Source organism: Podarcis raffonei, chromosome 7 (genome assembly GCF_027172205.1).
Source record: "Podarcis raffonei isolate rPodRaf1 chromosome 7, rPodRaf1.pri, whole genome shotgun sequence".
In the NCBI taxonomy this organism is placed as follows: Eukaryota; Metazoa; Chordata; class Lepidosauria; order Squamata; family Lacertidae; genus Podarcis; species Podarcis raffonei.
In genome coordinates this window covers 91,036,031-91,053,108 of record NC_070608.1, presented here as the reverse complement: position 1 = coordinate 91,053,108, position 17,078 = coordinate 91,036,031, and the positions used below count along the sequence as shown (strand labels likewise).

Sequence of the window (17,078 nt, the reverse complement as noted above, 5' to 3'; positions counted from 1 at the left end):
AGCACTTCTATAACAAACTAGCCGACTGGATAGACGATGAGGCTATTCTCACCGAAGAGCAAGCAGGAGTTAGGCAAGGCAGATCCACTCTAGATCACTGCTTTGTTCTAGCACATCTCATAGACAAGTAAGCTAAGGAACCACGTGGTGTGCTTTACGCAGTTTTCATCAATTTGAAAGCTGCATTTGACTCAATTTCGCAAATAAGACTCTGGGATAAGCTGAACTCCTCAAGTATAGACAAAAGACTACTGTACTTGATTAAATGCTTATATAAAGATACTGTGTTGAAAGTGTGCTGCTCCACAAATGAACAACTTACAGGATCTGTACCAGCCACAAAGGGAGTCAAGCAAGGGTGTATCCTAGCCCCGGCACTGTTCAACTTGTATATAAATGACATTGTCCAGTGTCTAACATCTCCATCCCTAAATTGGCCACAAAACCCATCTCAATACTATTATATGCAGATGATGCGATTCTTCTATCCCAAACAAAAGTAGGCCTAAAAAGACTAATCAGAGCATTTTCAGGATATTTCCAGAGAGAACAGCTGGCTGTGAATTATCGTATTTTTCGACCTATAAGACGCAGCGTATTTTTCACTCCATAAGTTGCACCAGACCATAAGACGCACCTAGTTTTTGGAGGAGGACAACAAGAAAAAAAATATTCTGAATCCCATAAGCCAGGACAGCAAGCGGGATCGCAGCTCAGTGATCCCGCTTGCTGTCCTGGCTTATGGGATAGCTGCGTGCAGCCTCTCCCGGGTAGCGGCATGAATTCTCCCGCTGCCCGGGAGAGGCTGCGAGCAGCTAAGGCTCCCCCAAGAGCCACGCTCCCTTTAAAGAGCGCGTGGAGCGTGTGTGCGGCTCTTTAAAGGGAGCACTAAGCAGAGCGTCCCGCCTGCATTTGCTCCATAAGATGCACACACATTTCCCCTTACTTTTTAGGAGGGGAAAAGTGCATCTTATAGAGCGAAAAATACGATACAAGAAAACAAAAGTCATGGTTTTCTGAAGAAACTATAGGGCCCATAGATGGCGCATGGACAACCAGCTAATTGAACAGGTCAAAGTTTTCAAATATCTTGGCCTTATTTTCCAGTCTACAGGGTCATGGGGAGCACACCAGAAATGTGCAAAGGAAAAAGCATCCCAAAGTGCCAAAATTCTGACACGCTTTTTCCACACAAAATGTGGGAAACATATACTCTCAGTCCTGGAAGTGTTCCAAGCTAAACCCCTAGCACAGTCGTTACTGGGGCTCAGATCTGGGCAGGCACTCACCTTGCATCTACGGAAGCTCTCCAATCAAAGTTCTTCAGGCAAATTTCCTCTGTCCCACCCTGTGCCCCAAGCACATCATTGCGCACAGAGGCTAATCTTCCCTCAGTAGAATTACGGATCTGGTCTAGGACACTTAACTCTTGGCTTCACCTAAATTCAAATCCCCCCAGTCTAATATCCCTAGTGCTGCAAGATTGTCACAAGAGCGCCTGGACTAAAATTGTCTATCAAAAACTTCACTCTTGTGGTTTATCACCACAACAGCTACTCACTTTGGGTTTTAGTAAAGCAAACAGTCTAATTTGTCAACGCCTAAATGATATCGAGCGCCAGAACAACTTGGCCTCAATAAGGAAATTTTGCCCATGGTATGCCTATTTTCCACCTTCCTTCCCATTTTGAGACTCTGGCACCCTATCTGCATAACCTAGCAATTCTAAAATATAGACACGCTTTTACTCTCACAAGATTGAATGTCTTGCCCTTGGCTTTACTTGAGAGATGATTCCAACAGATTCCACACAAAAAACGCTTCTGTCCCTGTGGAGATGGCAGTACCAAATCAGGGGCACATGCCCTTCTGGCTTGCACTCTTGATTAAGACTTGAGGAATGAGATTATCACCCCTCTTTTATTGTCCATTCTAGGTCGCTCAAGCACTGCCACAGGGTCCTTTCTCTTGGCAGATCAAGATGAGCAGGTGACAGCAAAGGTTGTAAGGTTTTTAGCTGGGGCAATCAGAATAGGATCCACTATTTGACTATTGATTCAAAACCCTAAAATGTATTTTAGATAACTGACTTTTTATTTCTATTCTTTGTATATTGTATTGTTGTTTTATTGCTATGGCCAACAGCTGACGCAAATAAAGATTCATTCATTCATAGCCCAGAAGCTTTTGCTCCTTACAGCCTTCTAAAACAGGTTGCTAGAAGCAAGCAGCCAAGTGGGGGCCCTTTCTTGATTGATTCTGTCCTTCTACAGTACTGAAGGAGAAGGCATTTTAAGACTGGTTAGGGTAAGGCAGAGGGAGCCAATGTGATACCTTCGAGACATTATTGGACTCCAGTTTCCACATCTTCCCCAGCCAGCATACTCAATGCCCAGGGAGGATGTGAGCTATGGTCCAACAATATCTGGAGGGCCCCACACTGGGGTAAGGCAAGGGGATAATGACCTCTGTGACACTGAGGTATTCCTCCAAAAGGAACCTTCTCCCTGCAAATAATGGGCTTTGGCAAGACAAGGTGCAGCCTGTTCGTCTTCTGCTGCCAACCACAGATACTGGGCCCTTTGCCCATTCCCCAAACCACATGAGAGCCACTGTCCCATGGGGCTTCCATGGGGCTGGGATAATGTTCAAGTGACCCAAACACATAGACATGAATGGGCACCATAGTGACTTTAGCTTCCTATGGAGTTTCTGAATAGTACTCACACACTGTCCAGCTATGCCATGTTTAAAACTGCTTTTAATACTTCCTTCATTTTCAAATGTGATTTGCTCAGTGGCCCAGGAGGTCTCGGGTGAGAAACACTAGACCAGAGGTTATGAGCACAAAGTGCTGTTTTGTAGCCATGCCATGTTGTGATGGGATGATGAGCTGCTTGTGCATAAAGTCCTAGTCCCTCAGAGTTTGGCTAAGTCCACAAACCTCTGTCTGTGACGGAGCTCCTTAAGCATGGCTCCATCAGTCGCTCGTAGAATCGGACAGTGGGCGTTTACGGAACTTCTTCCAGCATAAAAGTTCCTTAACGGAAACGCGTCTTCTGGACTCTCGGCGTGACAGTTTCCGGCGAGGAGTGGGTGTCCCTATGGGAGGTCCTGAAACCTCCCCGCTATTTTCGCTGGAAGTGTCTCTGAGCCCTCCCTCCGACTCACTTTCCCTTGGAGCTCTTCCTCTCCCCCTGCTGGTTCCCTCCTCAGCTGATAAGTCTCTCTCAGCCTCTGTGAGCCCTTTCACCTCCTGTTTCTCCGATGGCAGTTCCCTGACATCCACCTCCCCTCCAGGGCCCCCTTCACCACCTCCCCTTCCCTCCTCTGCGGGAGGCGAGGGAGCAAAACCCCTGAAAGAACCTCCCTCATCTTCCGAAGTTTCGAACACTTCCCTCCACCGGTTGCTGTTTCCGGTTTCTAAGTACTCCTCCTCATCGGAGTCTGTTCCTTCTTCCAACTCCGATTCCCTGAACCCTTCCAGTTCCTCCTCCTCGTCGGTGGTGCCAAAGTACTCCCTCCGGAACCTCGCTACTGGCTGAGGTTTCCTGGGGAACCTTTGGTGGAACGTTTCGATCAAGATCTCGTCACTGACCTCCTCTGCCGTCACCCAGGTGTTTTCCGACTCCGGTTCCCCTTCCCACGCGACCAAATACTCCACCTGATTACCCTTCCACCTGGAGTCGATGATCTCCGCCACATGGTTGCTGCTTTCCCTTTCTTCTAAGACTGGCCCCCGTGTGGAGACCCCTTCCTCTTCCCCCCTATATGGTGACAGTAATGACCTGTGGAATACTGGGTGCAGTTTCATGTGGTTCGGTAACCGGAGTCTGAAAGCCACTGGGTTGACCTGTTGAATGACCTCAAATGGTCCCAATCTTTTGGGTCTCAATTTCTTGCAACCCCCCTTGAACGGCAACCCTTGGGTTGACAGCCAGACCTGACTCCCCACCCTAATGGTTTCACCTTCCCTTCTGCTCTTGTCTGCCTGCCTCTTATATTCTTCTTTGGCCCTTTCTAAGTTGAGTTGGAGTTGACGATGGATCGCTTCCATTTCTTCTACAAAATGTTCGGCGGCCGGGACACTCCATCTCTCCCCTCCTCCCCCTGGAAACGCCCTGGGGTGGCACCCATAATTAGCCAAAAAGGGGCTCATCCCGGTGGACACATTCTCCGCATTATTGTAGGCAAATTCCGCTAGCGCCAACTTTTCGACCCAATCGTTCTCTCTGTCATTGACATAACACCTCAGGTATTGTTGGAGGATACCGTTTGCTCTCTCCACCTGCCCATTGGTCTCAGGGTGCCTGGCAGTCGAAAAATTGACCTCTACGTGCAGTAAGCTCATAAGTTTCCTCCAGAACCTGGACGTGAACTGTTTCCCTCTGTCGGAGACCACCCTCAAGGGGGCGCCATGCAGCCTAAAAATATGTTCTACAAACAATTTCGCTGTCTCTTCCGCCGTGACTGCATGTGAGCAAGCTACAAAGTGGCCCATCTTAGTTAACAGGTCTACTACGACCAGTATGGCGGTTTTCCCCTGGGATTTCGGCAGATCAGTCATAAAATCTATCGATACCGCCTCCCACGGTCGTTCTGGTGTGGGTAACGGTTCTAATAACCCCGCCGGCGCCCGCCTTTCTCCTTTGGCTCTCTGGCATTGGTCACACCCTCTTACATACTCCCGTACATCCTCCCTCACCTTGGGCCACCAAAATTCCCTGGTCACCAACCACATGGTCTTGTGTTGCCCAAAATGCCCCGCTGTGGGGTTGTCGTGCAGCTGTTTGAGTACTTTCCCCCTCAATTCCCCTTCGGGTATATAAAGTGCCCCTTTGTAATACAATACCCCGTTTCTTTCTTCAAAACCTCCGGGGTCTTCTCCCTCTCTCCTTAAACCTCTGAGCTTATTCTAGGCGTATTCATCATTCACCGTTCCCTCTACCAGTTCCCTTTGCCCCACCCAGGCCGCCCCACACACCCAGCGGTCCTCTGGGATGATATGTCTCTCTTCAGGTGCTCCCTCCCCCTCCAAATATTCAGGTTTGCGTGAGAGAGCGTCCGCTCTGACGTTTTCTGGACCTGGCACATAGCAAATTTCAAAATGGAATTTGGAGAACTCCTGGGCCCACCTCACTTGTCGTTGGTTGAGCACTCGTGCCGTTCTCCAATACTCCAAATTCTTGTGGTCCGTACACACTTGCACCTTATGCTGTGCACCAATTAGTAAATGTCTCCATCTCCGGAACGCTTCGTGAATGGCGAGTAGTTCTCGGTCATATACGGTGTAGTTCCTCTCGGATTTGTTTAGCTTACGCGAAAAGAAGGCACACGGTCTCCACTCCGACTTATTCTTCCCCGGCTGAAGAAGCACCGCCCCCACCGCCCGGTCTGATGCATCAGTTTCCACTCTCATTGGTTTTTGTAAATCCACATGCAGGAGCTGTTCTTCCGAAGCGAATGCCCTTTTCAATTCCTCAAATGCTTGCTCCGCCTCCGCCGTCCAAACAAATTTCTTCTTGCTGCTGAGACAGTCCGTGATGGGAGCCGTTAAGTGGGCAAAGTTCTTGATGAACTTACGGTAAAAGTTCCCAAACCCTAAGAACCTTTGCACATCCTTTTTCGTTTTCGGTGTCTTCCATTCCAGCACCGCCTGGACCTTGCCTGGATCCATGGCTAATCCCTTGTCTGACAAGCGGTACCCCAGGAATTCCACCTCCTTGGTGTGAAACTGACACTTCTCCAATTTCACCCACAGCTGGTTTGCTTGCAGTTGGCTCAGCACTTCCCTGACATCCTTTACATGCTGCTCCTCATTCTCTGAATATATCAACACGTCATCTAGGAAGGCCACGCAATTCTTGTAGAGCAGAGGTCCCAGGACGTGGTTCATGAACGATTGAAAACATGCTGAGCCTCCTTGTAATCCGAAGGGCATAACTAAATATTCAAAAGCCCCCAAAGGGGTGAACATGGTGGTTTTCCATTCATCCCCTTTCCTTATCCGTATCAGGTTGTATGCCCCTCTCAGGTCCAGTTTAGTGAATATCTTTCCCTTCCTCACCCTGGTCAAAATGTCATCAATTCTGGGCATGGGGAAAGCCACTGGTTCTGACACTGCATTTAAGGCTCTAAAGTCCACTACAAGTCTGGGTTTATCCGTGTGTTTTTTGTCCACAAAAAACACTGGGCTGCCCCCCCCCACCGCTCTGGACTCTCTGATGAAGCCTCTCTTCAGGTTTTTATCAATAAACTCCCTTAACTCCTGCATTTCCCTGTCTGACATGGCGTACAGCTTGCCCACTGGGAGCTGGGCTCCAGGGACCAGGTTGATTTGGCAGTCAAAGGCTCTATGCGGTGGTAGTTTATCTGCTTCCCTTTCGCTGAAGACCTTGCTCAGGTCAGCGTATTGTTTGGGCACCTTCCCTTTGTCCGTTACTTCTGTCCCTGCTAGAAAGGCTTTTGCCCCTTCCGGCGCCTTTCCCTCTTTGCAGTGTTCCAGGCAATGTGCTGACCCAAAGGAGACCACTCTCTGATGCCAGCCCACTAGCGGATCATGCAACGCTAGCCAGCTCATTCCCAAAATAACGGGAGCCCCTCCCAGGGTGGCCACATTGAACGCTATCCTTTCGGTGTGCCTGGCCACCCTCATAACCATTGGGACGGTCTGTAGGCTAACTTCTCCTCCCAACAGCTCCCTCCCATCGATCATGGTCACCTGCAGGGGTTTACTTAAAGGGAGTATCTGTATCTGGTGTTCAGCTGCAAACTCCTTACTCATAAAATTACAGGAGCTGCCTGAGTCCAATAGCGCCTTTGTCTTTAGTGGGTGTCCGTTTGCCAGCTCTAGCAACACCTCTATCACTAGGGCTGGTCTTGGAGGTTCCGGCGTGGGCACTTTTACTGCTCCTTGGCCTGGCTGCTGTGCCCTGACGGTGGCAGCCAGGCGTTGGCTTTTACTTGCTCCTGGACTCCCTCCTCCTTTCCCCCAACAGCTCCCGCCATCCCTTGCCATTCCTTTCTTTGCGGGCAGACTCTGGCAAAGTGACCTGGCTGCTGGCAGAGATAACATTTCTTGGTGCTCTTCCCCTCCTTCTTCCGCCCTTCACTGGGATTTGAAACTGCGCGCGCGCGCGCTGTTCCAATTTCCATCGGCTCTCCTGGCGGGAAATTTTGCTCCGGAATCTCTGGAATGCGGAAATCCCTCCAACGCTCTCCTTTCCCTTCCCGCTTCTCCAAGGCTCTCGCCTCCTGGCGCGCTCCAATGGTCAGCGCTGATTTGGTCAGCTGGTCCATAGACTCCGCCCTGGGCGCCCGGGAAAGTTCGTCTTTCACCGCCGAAGAAAGCCCCTCTTCGAAAAGCATTTGAATGGGTTCCGCCGATAGGTCCCACCCCAATTTATGTATCAGCATGGTAAACTCAGTCCAGTACTCACGAACCGATCGGCTCCCCTGTTTACAAGCCATCAACTGTCTGCGCACCACTCCCTGCTCAATCTCACTGGAAAACATCAAATCCATGGCGCGAAAAAACTTCCTCGTGTCCTTCAGCATTTCACTATTCCCTGCCATCAGGGGTCTAACCCAGTCTCTCGCCCCCCCTTCGAGATGGCCAACCACAAACGCCACTCGCGATGCCTCGTCAGGAAAGTCGTCAAACTGCAGATTGAGAGCATACTGCATCTCTGTCCTAAAGGCTTGATAGTTCCTGGGGTCCCCCCCAAACTTCTGCACCAATCCTGGCATCTTTCTTGCTAGTGGGGCGCCTTTTGCCTTTTCTGCATCCTGCGCCCTCCTTTCCTCTAGCCTCGCCGTTTGCAGTGCTAGCTGGACCTCCAACACCCGGTACCTTTCTTCCAGGCTTGGACCCTCTCCAGCTCCTCCTGCTCCCCCGGTTCCGGCTGGGTTGCTCATGATGCCTCTCTGCACAAGCTGCTTTCAGGGACTGTCCGATTGCTGTGATGGGATGATGAGCTGCTTGTGCATAAAGTCCTAGTCCCTCAGAGTTTGGCTAAGTCCACAAACCTCTGTCTGTGACGGAGCTCCTTAAGCATGGCTCCATCAGTCGCTCGTAGAATCGGACAGTGGGCGTTTACGGAACTTCTTCCAGCATAAAAGTTCCTTAACGGAAACGCGTCTTCTGGACTCTCGGCGTGACAGTTTCCGGCGAGGAGTGGGTGTCCCTATTTTTTTTTTTTAAATTAAATATTTATTGGCATTTTCAAAAAACACACAACAAACAAAAACAAGAAATAAACAAAAAAACACAAAAACACAAAAATACATAATATTCACAACTAAACAAAAAACAATAGAAAAAACACATAAAGTTTCTGATACTTATTATTCTTAACCTTATTTCTCAGACCTCCTCGCACCTCCCCTTCCTGTATTCCAATTTAAATTGTCAGTTCAGCAAGTCCTTAACTTATTTCTTAACCTTAACTAAACATTTGTTCTAACATACTATCATTTTACTTTATTTCTTTTTTCCATTTCCTCAATTTATTTTTGACAGCCTTATTTTCAATTAATTTAAAAAGAAAAAACCAATTTTACCTTATTAAAATCACACATCAATACTTATACCTCATTAATTATTCTTAAACCTTTTTCCTAAAGTCGACCAAAATTTCCCTTCCACGATTTACCCAGTTTCCTTACCACTAACAAAATATAAAAAGCAAATTATCCTTATGTACCCTTTAGATTCCCAACCTCCACCCACCCTTTTCCCGGTTCCAGTCCCCAACCAGTATCCATCAGTCTTTATGTTATTTATTTAGCCTGGAGATCTCACGTCCGAGGCCCTTATATCTCTCTCAGTTCCTTTCTGCCGGTCTCTTTGATAGTCCTTGATGTTAAGCCCCAAGTCTCGGAGGGGCTCCGGCCCAACAGAATCCATGTTGCTTCCAGCCAGTCCTCCAAACTTAAAAGCAAAGCCTATGGGGAGGTCCAACTCTTGTTTCAAATTTCTTTTAAATCCAGATGTCCCCAAAGCTCCAGCTTTCACCTTCAACAAATTTGTAATCCTCAGGTCTTCAGATCTCCTCCAAAGGGGATCTCTCCATTTTCCAGACTCCCATTCAGACCAGGCTTTCCACATCCAATTTTTATTGTCCTTTTTTATCATCATGTCAGGCCTCATATTGTAACTCTCCTTTGACTCCTGCAAATCTCCTGCTCCTCCTTCATTTTCTTCAACAATAACATATTGCTCCATCATATCTACACTTTCAGTTTCATTTACTTGTTCAGTTGCATAGGCTTCCTGTTTCAAGTCCTTATCAGGCTCAAAACTGTTGTTTACTGTCCAGTGTAGTAGTGATACCTCTGTAGACAAAGCATTGTATTCATCTTGCAAGTTTCCCAAGAGAACGAGTGCTCTGTCCAATTCTGCTTGGATTTTACATACTCCAGCCATTTTTATGATGTAATGTCCCTATTACCCCTCTAGGGGGATTTTAGTTCCTTAGTGTTCCTTTCAGCTCAAAACCAAAAGTCCAGTTATTTTGTATCAGCCCTCCTTATTTTCAACAAATTATACCAAATAAGCCAGCAAAAACAGCAGAAACAATGTTCTCTTTTTTCCAGCTGACAACTAGCTGACTAGCAGCTCACTTGACAGCTGTCAAAATCTTCAATGCAACAGGCTTTCTCATAGGACGTTCCCGGGTCTCGGGGGGGGGGTGAAATTTCAGCTCCCAAAATTCTTTTTATCCTCCAGTAAGTCTTCTTATAGTGTCAAAACCGTGAAGTCAGGATCTTTCGTTAAAAACCAAGAAACAGATTCTCTCGACCTTAGCTGCCCAGTCCTTTGCTTTAAATTGTTTACAAAGAGGGGGGGGTAGACTTCCTTTTTAGCCCCTTCCCGCTCGTTCCAAATCCAAAATTAAAGGTTTTTTAAGGTTCCAATCTCCGTATTACTCACGGGTTTATGTTTTAGAGTCCAATCGGTCTTGGAAGAAGTTGGCGCTCTCTGTCAATGGCTTGTGGCTTCACTCCGTAGGCGAGGGAGTACTCTCAGCACCACGCCTCACCCTGCCTCCGTTCCGAAGCCTTTAAAAAGGCTCCGTCGCGGATTGGGGGGGCGCAAATGGTGCCCGCCGAGTCTCTGTGTTCACAGGCATCCGCGCCTGTGATTTTAAGGGTCTCCGCTTCGCCGCAGCGGCCAAACCCAGACGCTACGGAGCCGATTCCCTCCGGAGCTCGGAGGGAATCCGCCATTAAACAATGGCGCCAACCCGGAAGTCCAGGAGTGGGTGTCCCTATGGGAGGTCCTGAAACCTCCCCGCTATTTTCGCTGGAAGTGTCTCTGAGCCCTCCCTCCGACTCACTTTCCCTTGGAGCTCTTCCTCTCCCCCTGCTGGTTCCCTCCTCAGCTGATAAGTCTCTCTCAGCCTCTGTGAGCCCTTTCACCTCCTGTTTCTCCGATGGCAGTTCCCTGACACATGTATACTGAAGCAGAAAGAAAGAGGGTGCAACTCCACAAAGGGCTGATGCAGGAATATATACTGATGCTGCAAAAGTAATTACTATGCACCTTTATGGAAAACTGGAGACTACAGGATAAATCTCTACAAGAAAATGTGATACTTAATTTTCTTATTTTAAAAAATCCTACGAGACTGTATTTGAGCACTTGGAAGGAGAGGGAGAGAGCGAGTGAGGAACAAGGCAAGACAGATAGAAATAGAGAAACCGCTAGTAGTGGCTCTTTCAAGATTTTTGTCAGCTCAAAGGTTCACTTCTGGTTCCTGACCTGAGACCACACACAGACTAGAAACATCCCTGATCCACATATCCAGACTTGCACATGAACTTATGGTAAGTATGCACAGTCCAAGCACAGAGAGATTTATTCTGCTGGGCTGCATGATAAATTGCTAATGGGCCAAGGCACAGATTTATATAGCATAGCAAACAAGTACAGTGGTACCTCTGGTTACGTATTTAATTTGTTCCGGAGGTCCGTTCTTAACGTGAAACTGTTCTTAACCTGAAGCACCACTTTAGCTAATGGGGCCTCCCGCTGCTGCCGCGTGATTTCTGTTCTCATCCTGAAGCAAAGTTCTTAACCCGAGGTACTACTTCCAGGTTAGCGGAGACTGTAACCTGAAGTGTTTGTAACCTAAAGCATCTGTAACCCGAGGTACCACTGTATATGTATTTGTGGCTGCAGAGGTGAACAATGGGAACCTGTCTCATTTTACCTAAGTCTGGCACTAACACCTTCCAAGCTTACCTCTTCAGGGTTAATTTCTCTTTTTCTGCTGCAACTCCCAGCCCCCCCCCGACCATTAGCCATGCTGGCTGGGGCTGATAATGGGAGCCACAGTCCAACAACAACTGGAGAGTAAGGTGTTGGCTACAGAGGCAGTTTTATCTCAACAACTTTGGGTCTATCCAGAGTGTAAATGACACACCACTGTGTCTCCAGTTACTATGGGCAAGGACACTGTGGTTCTCCTGAACAAAAAACATACCCGTATACGAGGGTCAGGGAACATTCCTATATGATACAATGGATGAACATTCTTGAGCTCTGTCTGCAATTAACAGCAGCCAAGTTGAAAGAAATCCACATAATTACAACCTTGCTGCTAAAAAGACTTCTGCTACAGACACACTTTCCCAGCTAAACACTTGCTGTGCAGCTCACTGTTGTTAGTTATAAATAAAAATGAATGGAGGGAGAAGTTTTGATCACTACAGTGGTACCTCGGGTTACATATGCTTCAGGTTACAGACTCCGCTAACCCAGAAATAGTACCTCGGGTTAAGAACTTTGCTTCAGGATGAGAACAGAAATCGTGCTCCGGCGGCACGGCAGCAGCAGGAGGCCCCATTAGCGAAAGTGGTGCTTCAGGTTAAGAACGGACCTCTGGAACAAATTAAGTACATGACCAGAGGTACCACTGTATTAGTGTTTTTAAAATCTTCAGAACTCAAAAGACATACAAAAGATCATCAGTTGCATCTGAGTAATTTCTGTCTCTTAGCTTTTTCCTGGCTCCTACTGCATCCCTTGGCCCTGTTTCACTTGCTTCCTTTGCTTCCCATACTATTTAATGTTTCGAGGAAAACATGCAATATGCAGATCCAAGGCTCTCCACTGTAAGTCCTGCCTCCATTAGTGCTGCCAGGTAGGAGGGTAAATATCTGCAACATTACACTGTCTGAAAGTGAAGAACTCTGCAGGGTAAAATCTGGTTTAAAACTACTAAGCTGTAAATTATATATGACATTGTATTTTTAAAGCCCTGTTTTATGTATGCACACAAAGTGTGATGCATCTACAGTTATGTACTCATCATTTTTATGAATGTTATTTTATGAGTCATTTAGTGTGCATTTTGAACAGCTGGTTTTAAATTGTTGTGTTTTTATCATTTCATAAGCGATGTTGAAGGAGGGGGGTTGTATATCCTATGAAGAAGAATTTAAATGGGAAATAAATAAGTAACATAAGATAAGGTACCATGTGGTTGCTTTGAATGAAGCACTTCAAAATTGTAAAAATATAAAAGCTGCAGCACACAGATAAACATGTAAAATTTGAAATAATATGTGATCCACATCTACCTGTCACGAGCAATGCCATGAAATTCCTATGGGGGTTTTGAGATGGATAATGAAATCAAGGAGACTGCAGTAATGGAAGACTTCAATTACTCCAATATAGGCTGGGTACAATATAGGAATTACTCCAATATAGGCTGGGTACATATGTGTTCTAGTCACAACACAGAGATTTTTTTATTTTTAAGATACCCTAAATGATTGTACCCAGAACTTTTGGTGATGGAACTGGCCAAGTAGGTGCACGTGTGTCAGGGTGGAGCACACAATCCTGGACTTAAGTGGTGTCCGGAACCTGGTGTGAGATTTAAGCGTTGTTGTACCAACTGGGAACAGTGACTATGCGCTATCAAATGCAATATGTATGAAAGTGGACATTTGCTGGGAAGGTCAAACATGGTCACAAGTGATTTGAAAAGAGGAACTTTGTAAAAAGGACATTGAAAGGCAAAAACAAGGGAGTGAAGTTTCTCCAAAAAGCTTGGGGGTTATTTAAAACCATGGTAATAGAAGCTCCATTAACATGTATTCCACAACAGATCAGAAAAGGTACACTGGGGCCAAGAAGATTAACAAGCAGAGTCAGACTGGTTAATGAGCAGTCCCTCCCATCAAACACCTCCACCACCTCTCCCCCCCCCAAAAAAAATATCCAAAGCAGGGGATTTCCCAGTGCTGTTAACAAAGCATTTACCTGTGGCCAAATAGATGATGTGAAAAAGCATGTCCTTGCCTTGAACCACATCCACCACCACGTGGGAAAAACGGCTGTTGTCTTCCATGAAGTAAGGAAAGGGTGAGATGGGCTGGATCACTTCATGCATCAAAATAAATTTCTGGGCATCTTGGAGATTCCTCTCTGTCAGATTCAAATATGCACCCTGGTCCATGGTGCCACACTGAAAAGGCATAGGTTTTCTACTATTGTCATAATAAAAGATTTAGCGAATGAAGACAAACCCTTCATGTCCCTAGATAAGAGAATCCCCAAGCTAGTTCTTACATAAATTTGTGCAGTAATGACTGGTCATTGAGCTACACAATGTACTTCAAAGAAAAATGTTTTTCCACACTGGCAAGTCATTCATACTTCCTCTGCAAATATATGACAAAATAAATATAGCAAATAATACAATTAAGGGCAATGAAAGAAAAAAGGCAGGAGGAGGTTTTTTTGGTGGCCATATACATGTATCCCAAATATATGGGAAGAGAATGTAGGGTTTTGACAGATGCCTCCTCCTGCAGCTGCAGCAGCAACTCTTCAAGGGCCCTCTTCTCTGCCATGGGGCCTCGCCTGAGACAAAAGCCAGGGTGGAGCAGGAAATTCCTTGCCAAGCTCCATCTTGCCAGACCGAAGAGAGCTGGCCGGAGGCAGACCGTCTTGCTGTGTTCTCTCAGGCTGATTGGGAAGAGGATGACCTACATATCCTCAAATTCCAAAGGGTCTAAAATCATGCTCAGGTTGAGGGTAGATTTGTCTACATGTTTCCACACCACCTTTCTCCTGCCTGTACAAAGTTGCCTCCTTCCTTTCCACACAAGAGGCATGCAGAGGAGGATAACAAGCAGAAATAATTGTTTTTCCCCTCCTGTTGAGCAACCGCAAGGTTTCCCTGCCTTCATGTTGCCTCTGGCACTTGTACTTAACAGCCAATAAGTCACTGATGACTCTGATGGCTCAGATAGGACATCTTCCTTTTTTATTTTTCAAAACTGTTACTGGTGAGTTAGTTTAAAGTTATTTTTTTAAGAATAAAATGCTGCATGTGGTTACATTTAAGCAATCTTTTCTTTTTTAAAAAAACCAACAACCTACTTTAAAGAACAAAATCAAGTTGTGAGGTTGGTCTGAGGAGGGGTGGGGTTCATGATGTCCTAAGGCAGGAGCCAACCCACAGTTTGTCTGAAACAAGACAACTGTTTCATAAAATAAAGTCTTTAAGCTCTCTTTGGCTTTTAATACTCAATCATTTTCTTCTTTAAATGAGGACTGGGTGTCTTGTTCGACATCTGAAGGGGAGAAATTATCCAGTTCTGTATCCACTTGTGACTTCACTTGTGTTTGGACAGAATAATTTTGTCTCCATAGAGATGAAGTTGGGGAGAACTTGCTAAAGCCTCCATAATAAAAATGGGCATTCTGCGTTTGCACACTGCCTACTCAGATTCAATGATATTTTTCTAAGGACGTTCAAAGAGTACCATGTCCTTTCAAAGTTTTTCCTGCATTCCTGAGTGGGGGCTGGGAGACACTTGCAGAGAAAGAGTTGTACTACTGGTCTCATCAAGCCTCATTCTATTGCTCTTAACCTTCCTTAGAGGCTTCTCCATAGCAGGGATTTCCAAGATTACCGTATTTTTCGCACCATAGGGCGCACCGGACCATAGGGCGCACCCAGTTTTTTGGGGGGGAAATAAAGGGGGGAAAATTATTTCCCCCCCAGGCGCGGGGCTGGGGCGGGGGAAGCTGGAGCTTCCCCCGACCCCAGCCCCCAAACAGACAGCTCTCTGCAAGCCGTGGGAGCGCTCCCACAGCTTGCTGAGAGGTCTGCGAAGCCTGGGCGCGCTGATCTCAGTGCGCGCAAGCTTCGGCATGCTGGCAACTCTCCGCAAGCAGCGGGAGCGCTCCCGCTGCTTGCGGAGAGGTCCGCGAAGCCTGGGCACGCTGATCTCAGCGCGCGCAGGCTTCGGCATGCTGGCAACTCTCCGCAAGTAGCGGGAGCACTGCCGCTGCTTGCGGAGAGGTCCGCGAAGCCTGGGCACGCTGATCTCAGCGCGCGCAAGCTTCGGCATGCTGGCAACTCTCCGCAAGCAGCGGGAGCGCTCCTGCTGCTTGCGGAGAGGTCCGCAAAGCCTGGGCGCGCTGAGCTCAGCGTGTGCAGGCTTCGGCATGCTGGCAACTCTCCGCAAGCAGCGGGAGCGCTCCCGCTGCTTGCGGAGAGGTCCGCGAAGCCTGGGCGCGCTGAGCTCAGCGCGCGCAGGCCTGAGCATGCAGGCAACTCTCTGCAAGCAGCGGGAGCCCAGCGCTGGGCTCCCGCTGCTTGCAGAGAGGTGTGCGAAGCCTGGAGAGCGTGAGGGGTCGGTGCGCACCGACCCCTCTCACTCTCCAGGCTTCAGCGAAAGCCTGCATTCGCACCATAGGACGCACACACATTTCCCCTTCATTTTTGGAGGGGGAAAAGTGCGTCCTATGGTGCGAAAAATACGGTACCTCATGATTTTAGGTGACTTTTGATGGCAATTCTAACCCCAGGTCTTACCAACTTTGGCCACTGTTTTACCAGTCCAAGACTTCCCAACCGGACACCCAGTGTATATAAGAAGCAGATCCTGAAAGGGCCACCGGTAGGCAAACTAAGGCCCGCGGTCCAGATCCGGCGCAATTGCCTTCTCAATCTGGCCCACAGACGGTCCAGGAATCAGCGTGTTTTTACATGAGTACAATGTGTACTTTTATTTAAAATGCATCTCTGGGTTATTTGAGAGGCATTGGAATTAGTTCATTTTTTCCCCCACAATATAGTCCAATCCCCCACAAGGTCTGAGGGACAGTGGACCGGCCCCCTGCTGAAAAAGTCTGCTGACCCTGTGCTAGGCAGTGCTTTTCTCAGGGGGTACTCAAGTGTACACAGTCCTGGCACCTCTTTTTTGTTGTCAAAAAGTGTGGCACTTAGTGTAGCAACTTCATGGTGAGTGAAGTTTTACTAGAAAAAAGCACTGCTGATAGAGCTATGCCACAACTTGACCCATGTAAACCTTTGGGGTCTAAAATAGTGCTTTTGGTGAGACAGAGCTTTTTTCTTCAGTTGTGAGCATGTTCACCCCTTCCCAACCCATTAACTATAATTGTTTCTCTGATTTTCTGTTACTTTGGATTGATTTTTTATTTAAACGTGTTTTCTTCCTGAGGACTGTTTTGAGGCTCTTAAATATACATATATTGTTTTATTGGCTTCAAAGCTTAGCTCTAAAGAGAACTACACAACATTGCAACTTTTCAAACAGATTCTATTGAAAATTAATGGATTTGGTTCCTGACCTCAACTCAGGATAGGTATGAGAAACAAGAACATGGCAAGTACACTGATGGAGAACAGTGGCTCCTCTTTTTAGGGCCATTTGTATGCACCCACACGGATGTCAATGTGTGACACATGTCACTCAAAATACCCAAATGAAGCTGTTTTTAGCAGCATGTTATCATTAGAGGTGTACATCAATGCATGGTAAGGACAGAGATCACAACTGCAGTTGGACAGAAATATTTCCCTGTAGTCATAATGAGTACAGGGCTATCTCCACTCTTGCAAAACAACTAATCCCGTTTTAAATATCGTTTTTATAAATTTATTCCCCCTTATTTTTGATCTCTGGAGTACACTATAGTTCAGAGTTAAAACTGGATGCACATTTTCCAATTTAATGAAAAGATTTACTTGCAGGGTATTAAGGGTAATTAATATAACTAATGAATAAACTGAAGTGATGCA

General features: G+C 46.9%; 1 protein-coding gene across 6 annotated transcripts in view; it reads right to left on the bottom strand.

Annotated features, from left to right (window-relative positions):
* Positions 1–17,078, bottom strand: part of SEMA5A (semaphorin 5A) — a 163,443-nt gene that overhangs the window by 43,320 nt on the left and 103,045 nt on the right. For 5 of the 6 annotated variants that reach the window (XM_053397508.1, XM_053397510.1, XM_053397505.1 and 2 more), the window contains 2 exons: positions 14,405–14,491; positions 13,280–13,484 (listed from right to left, as the gene is read on the bottom strand). In XM_053397508.1, the coding sequence (XP_053253483.1) occupies positions 13,280–13,484; positions 14,405–14,491 (292 nt within the window). The remainder of the gene's footprint in view (positions 1–13,279; positions 13,485–14,404; positions 14,492–17,078) is intronic. The other variant, XM_053397509.1, reaches the window with a different exon arrangement.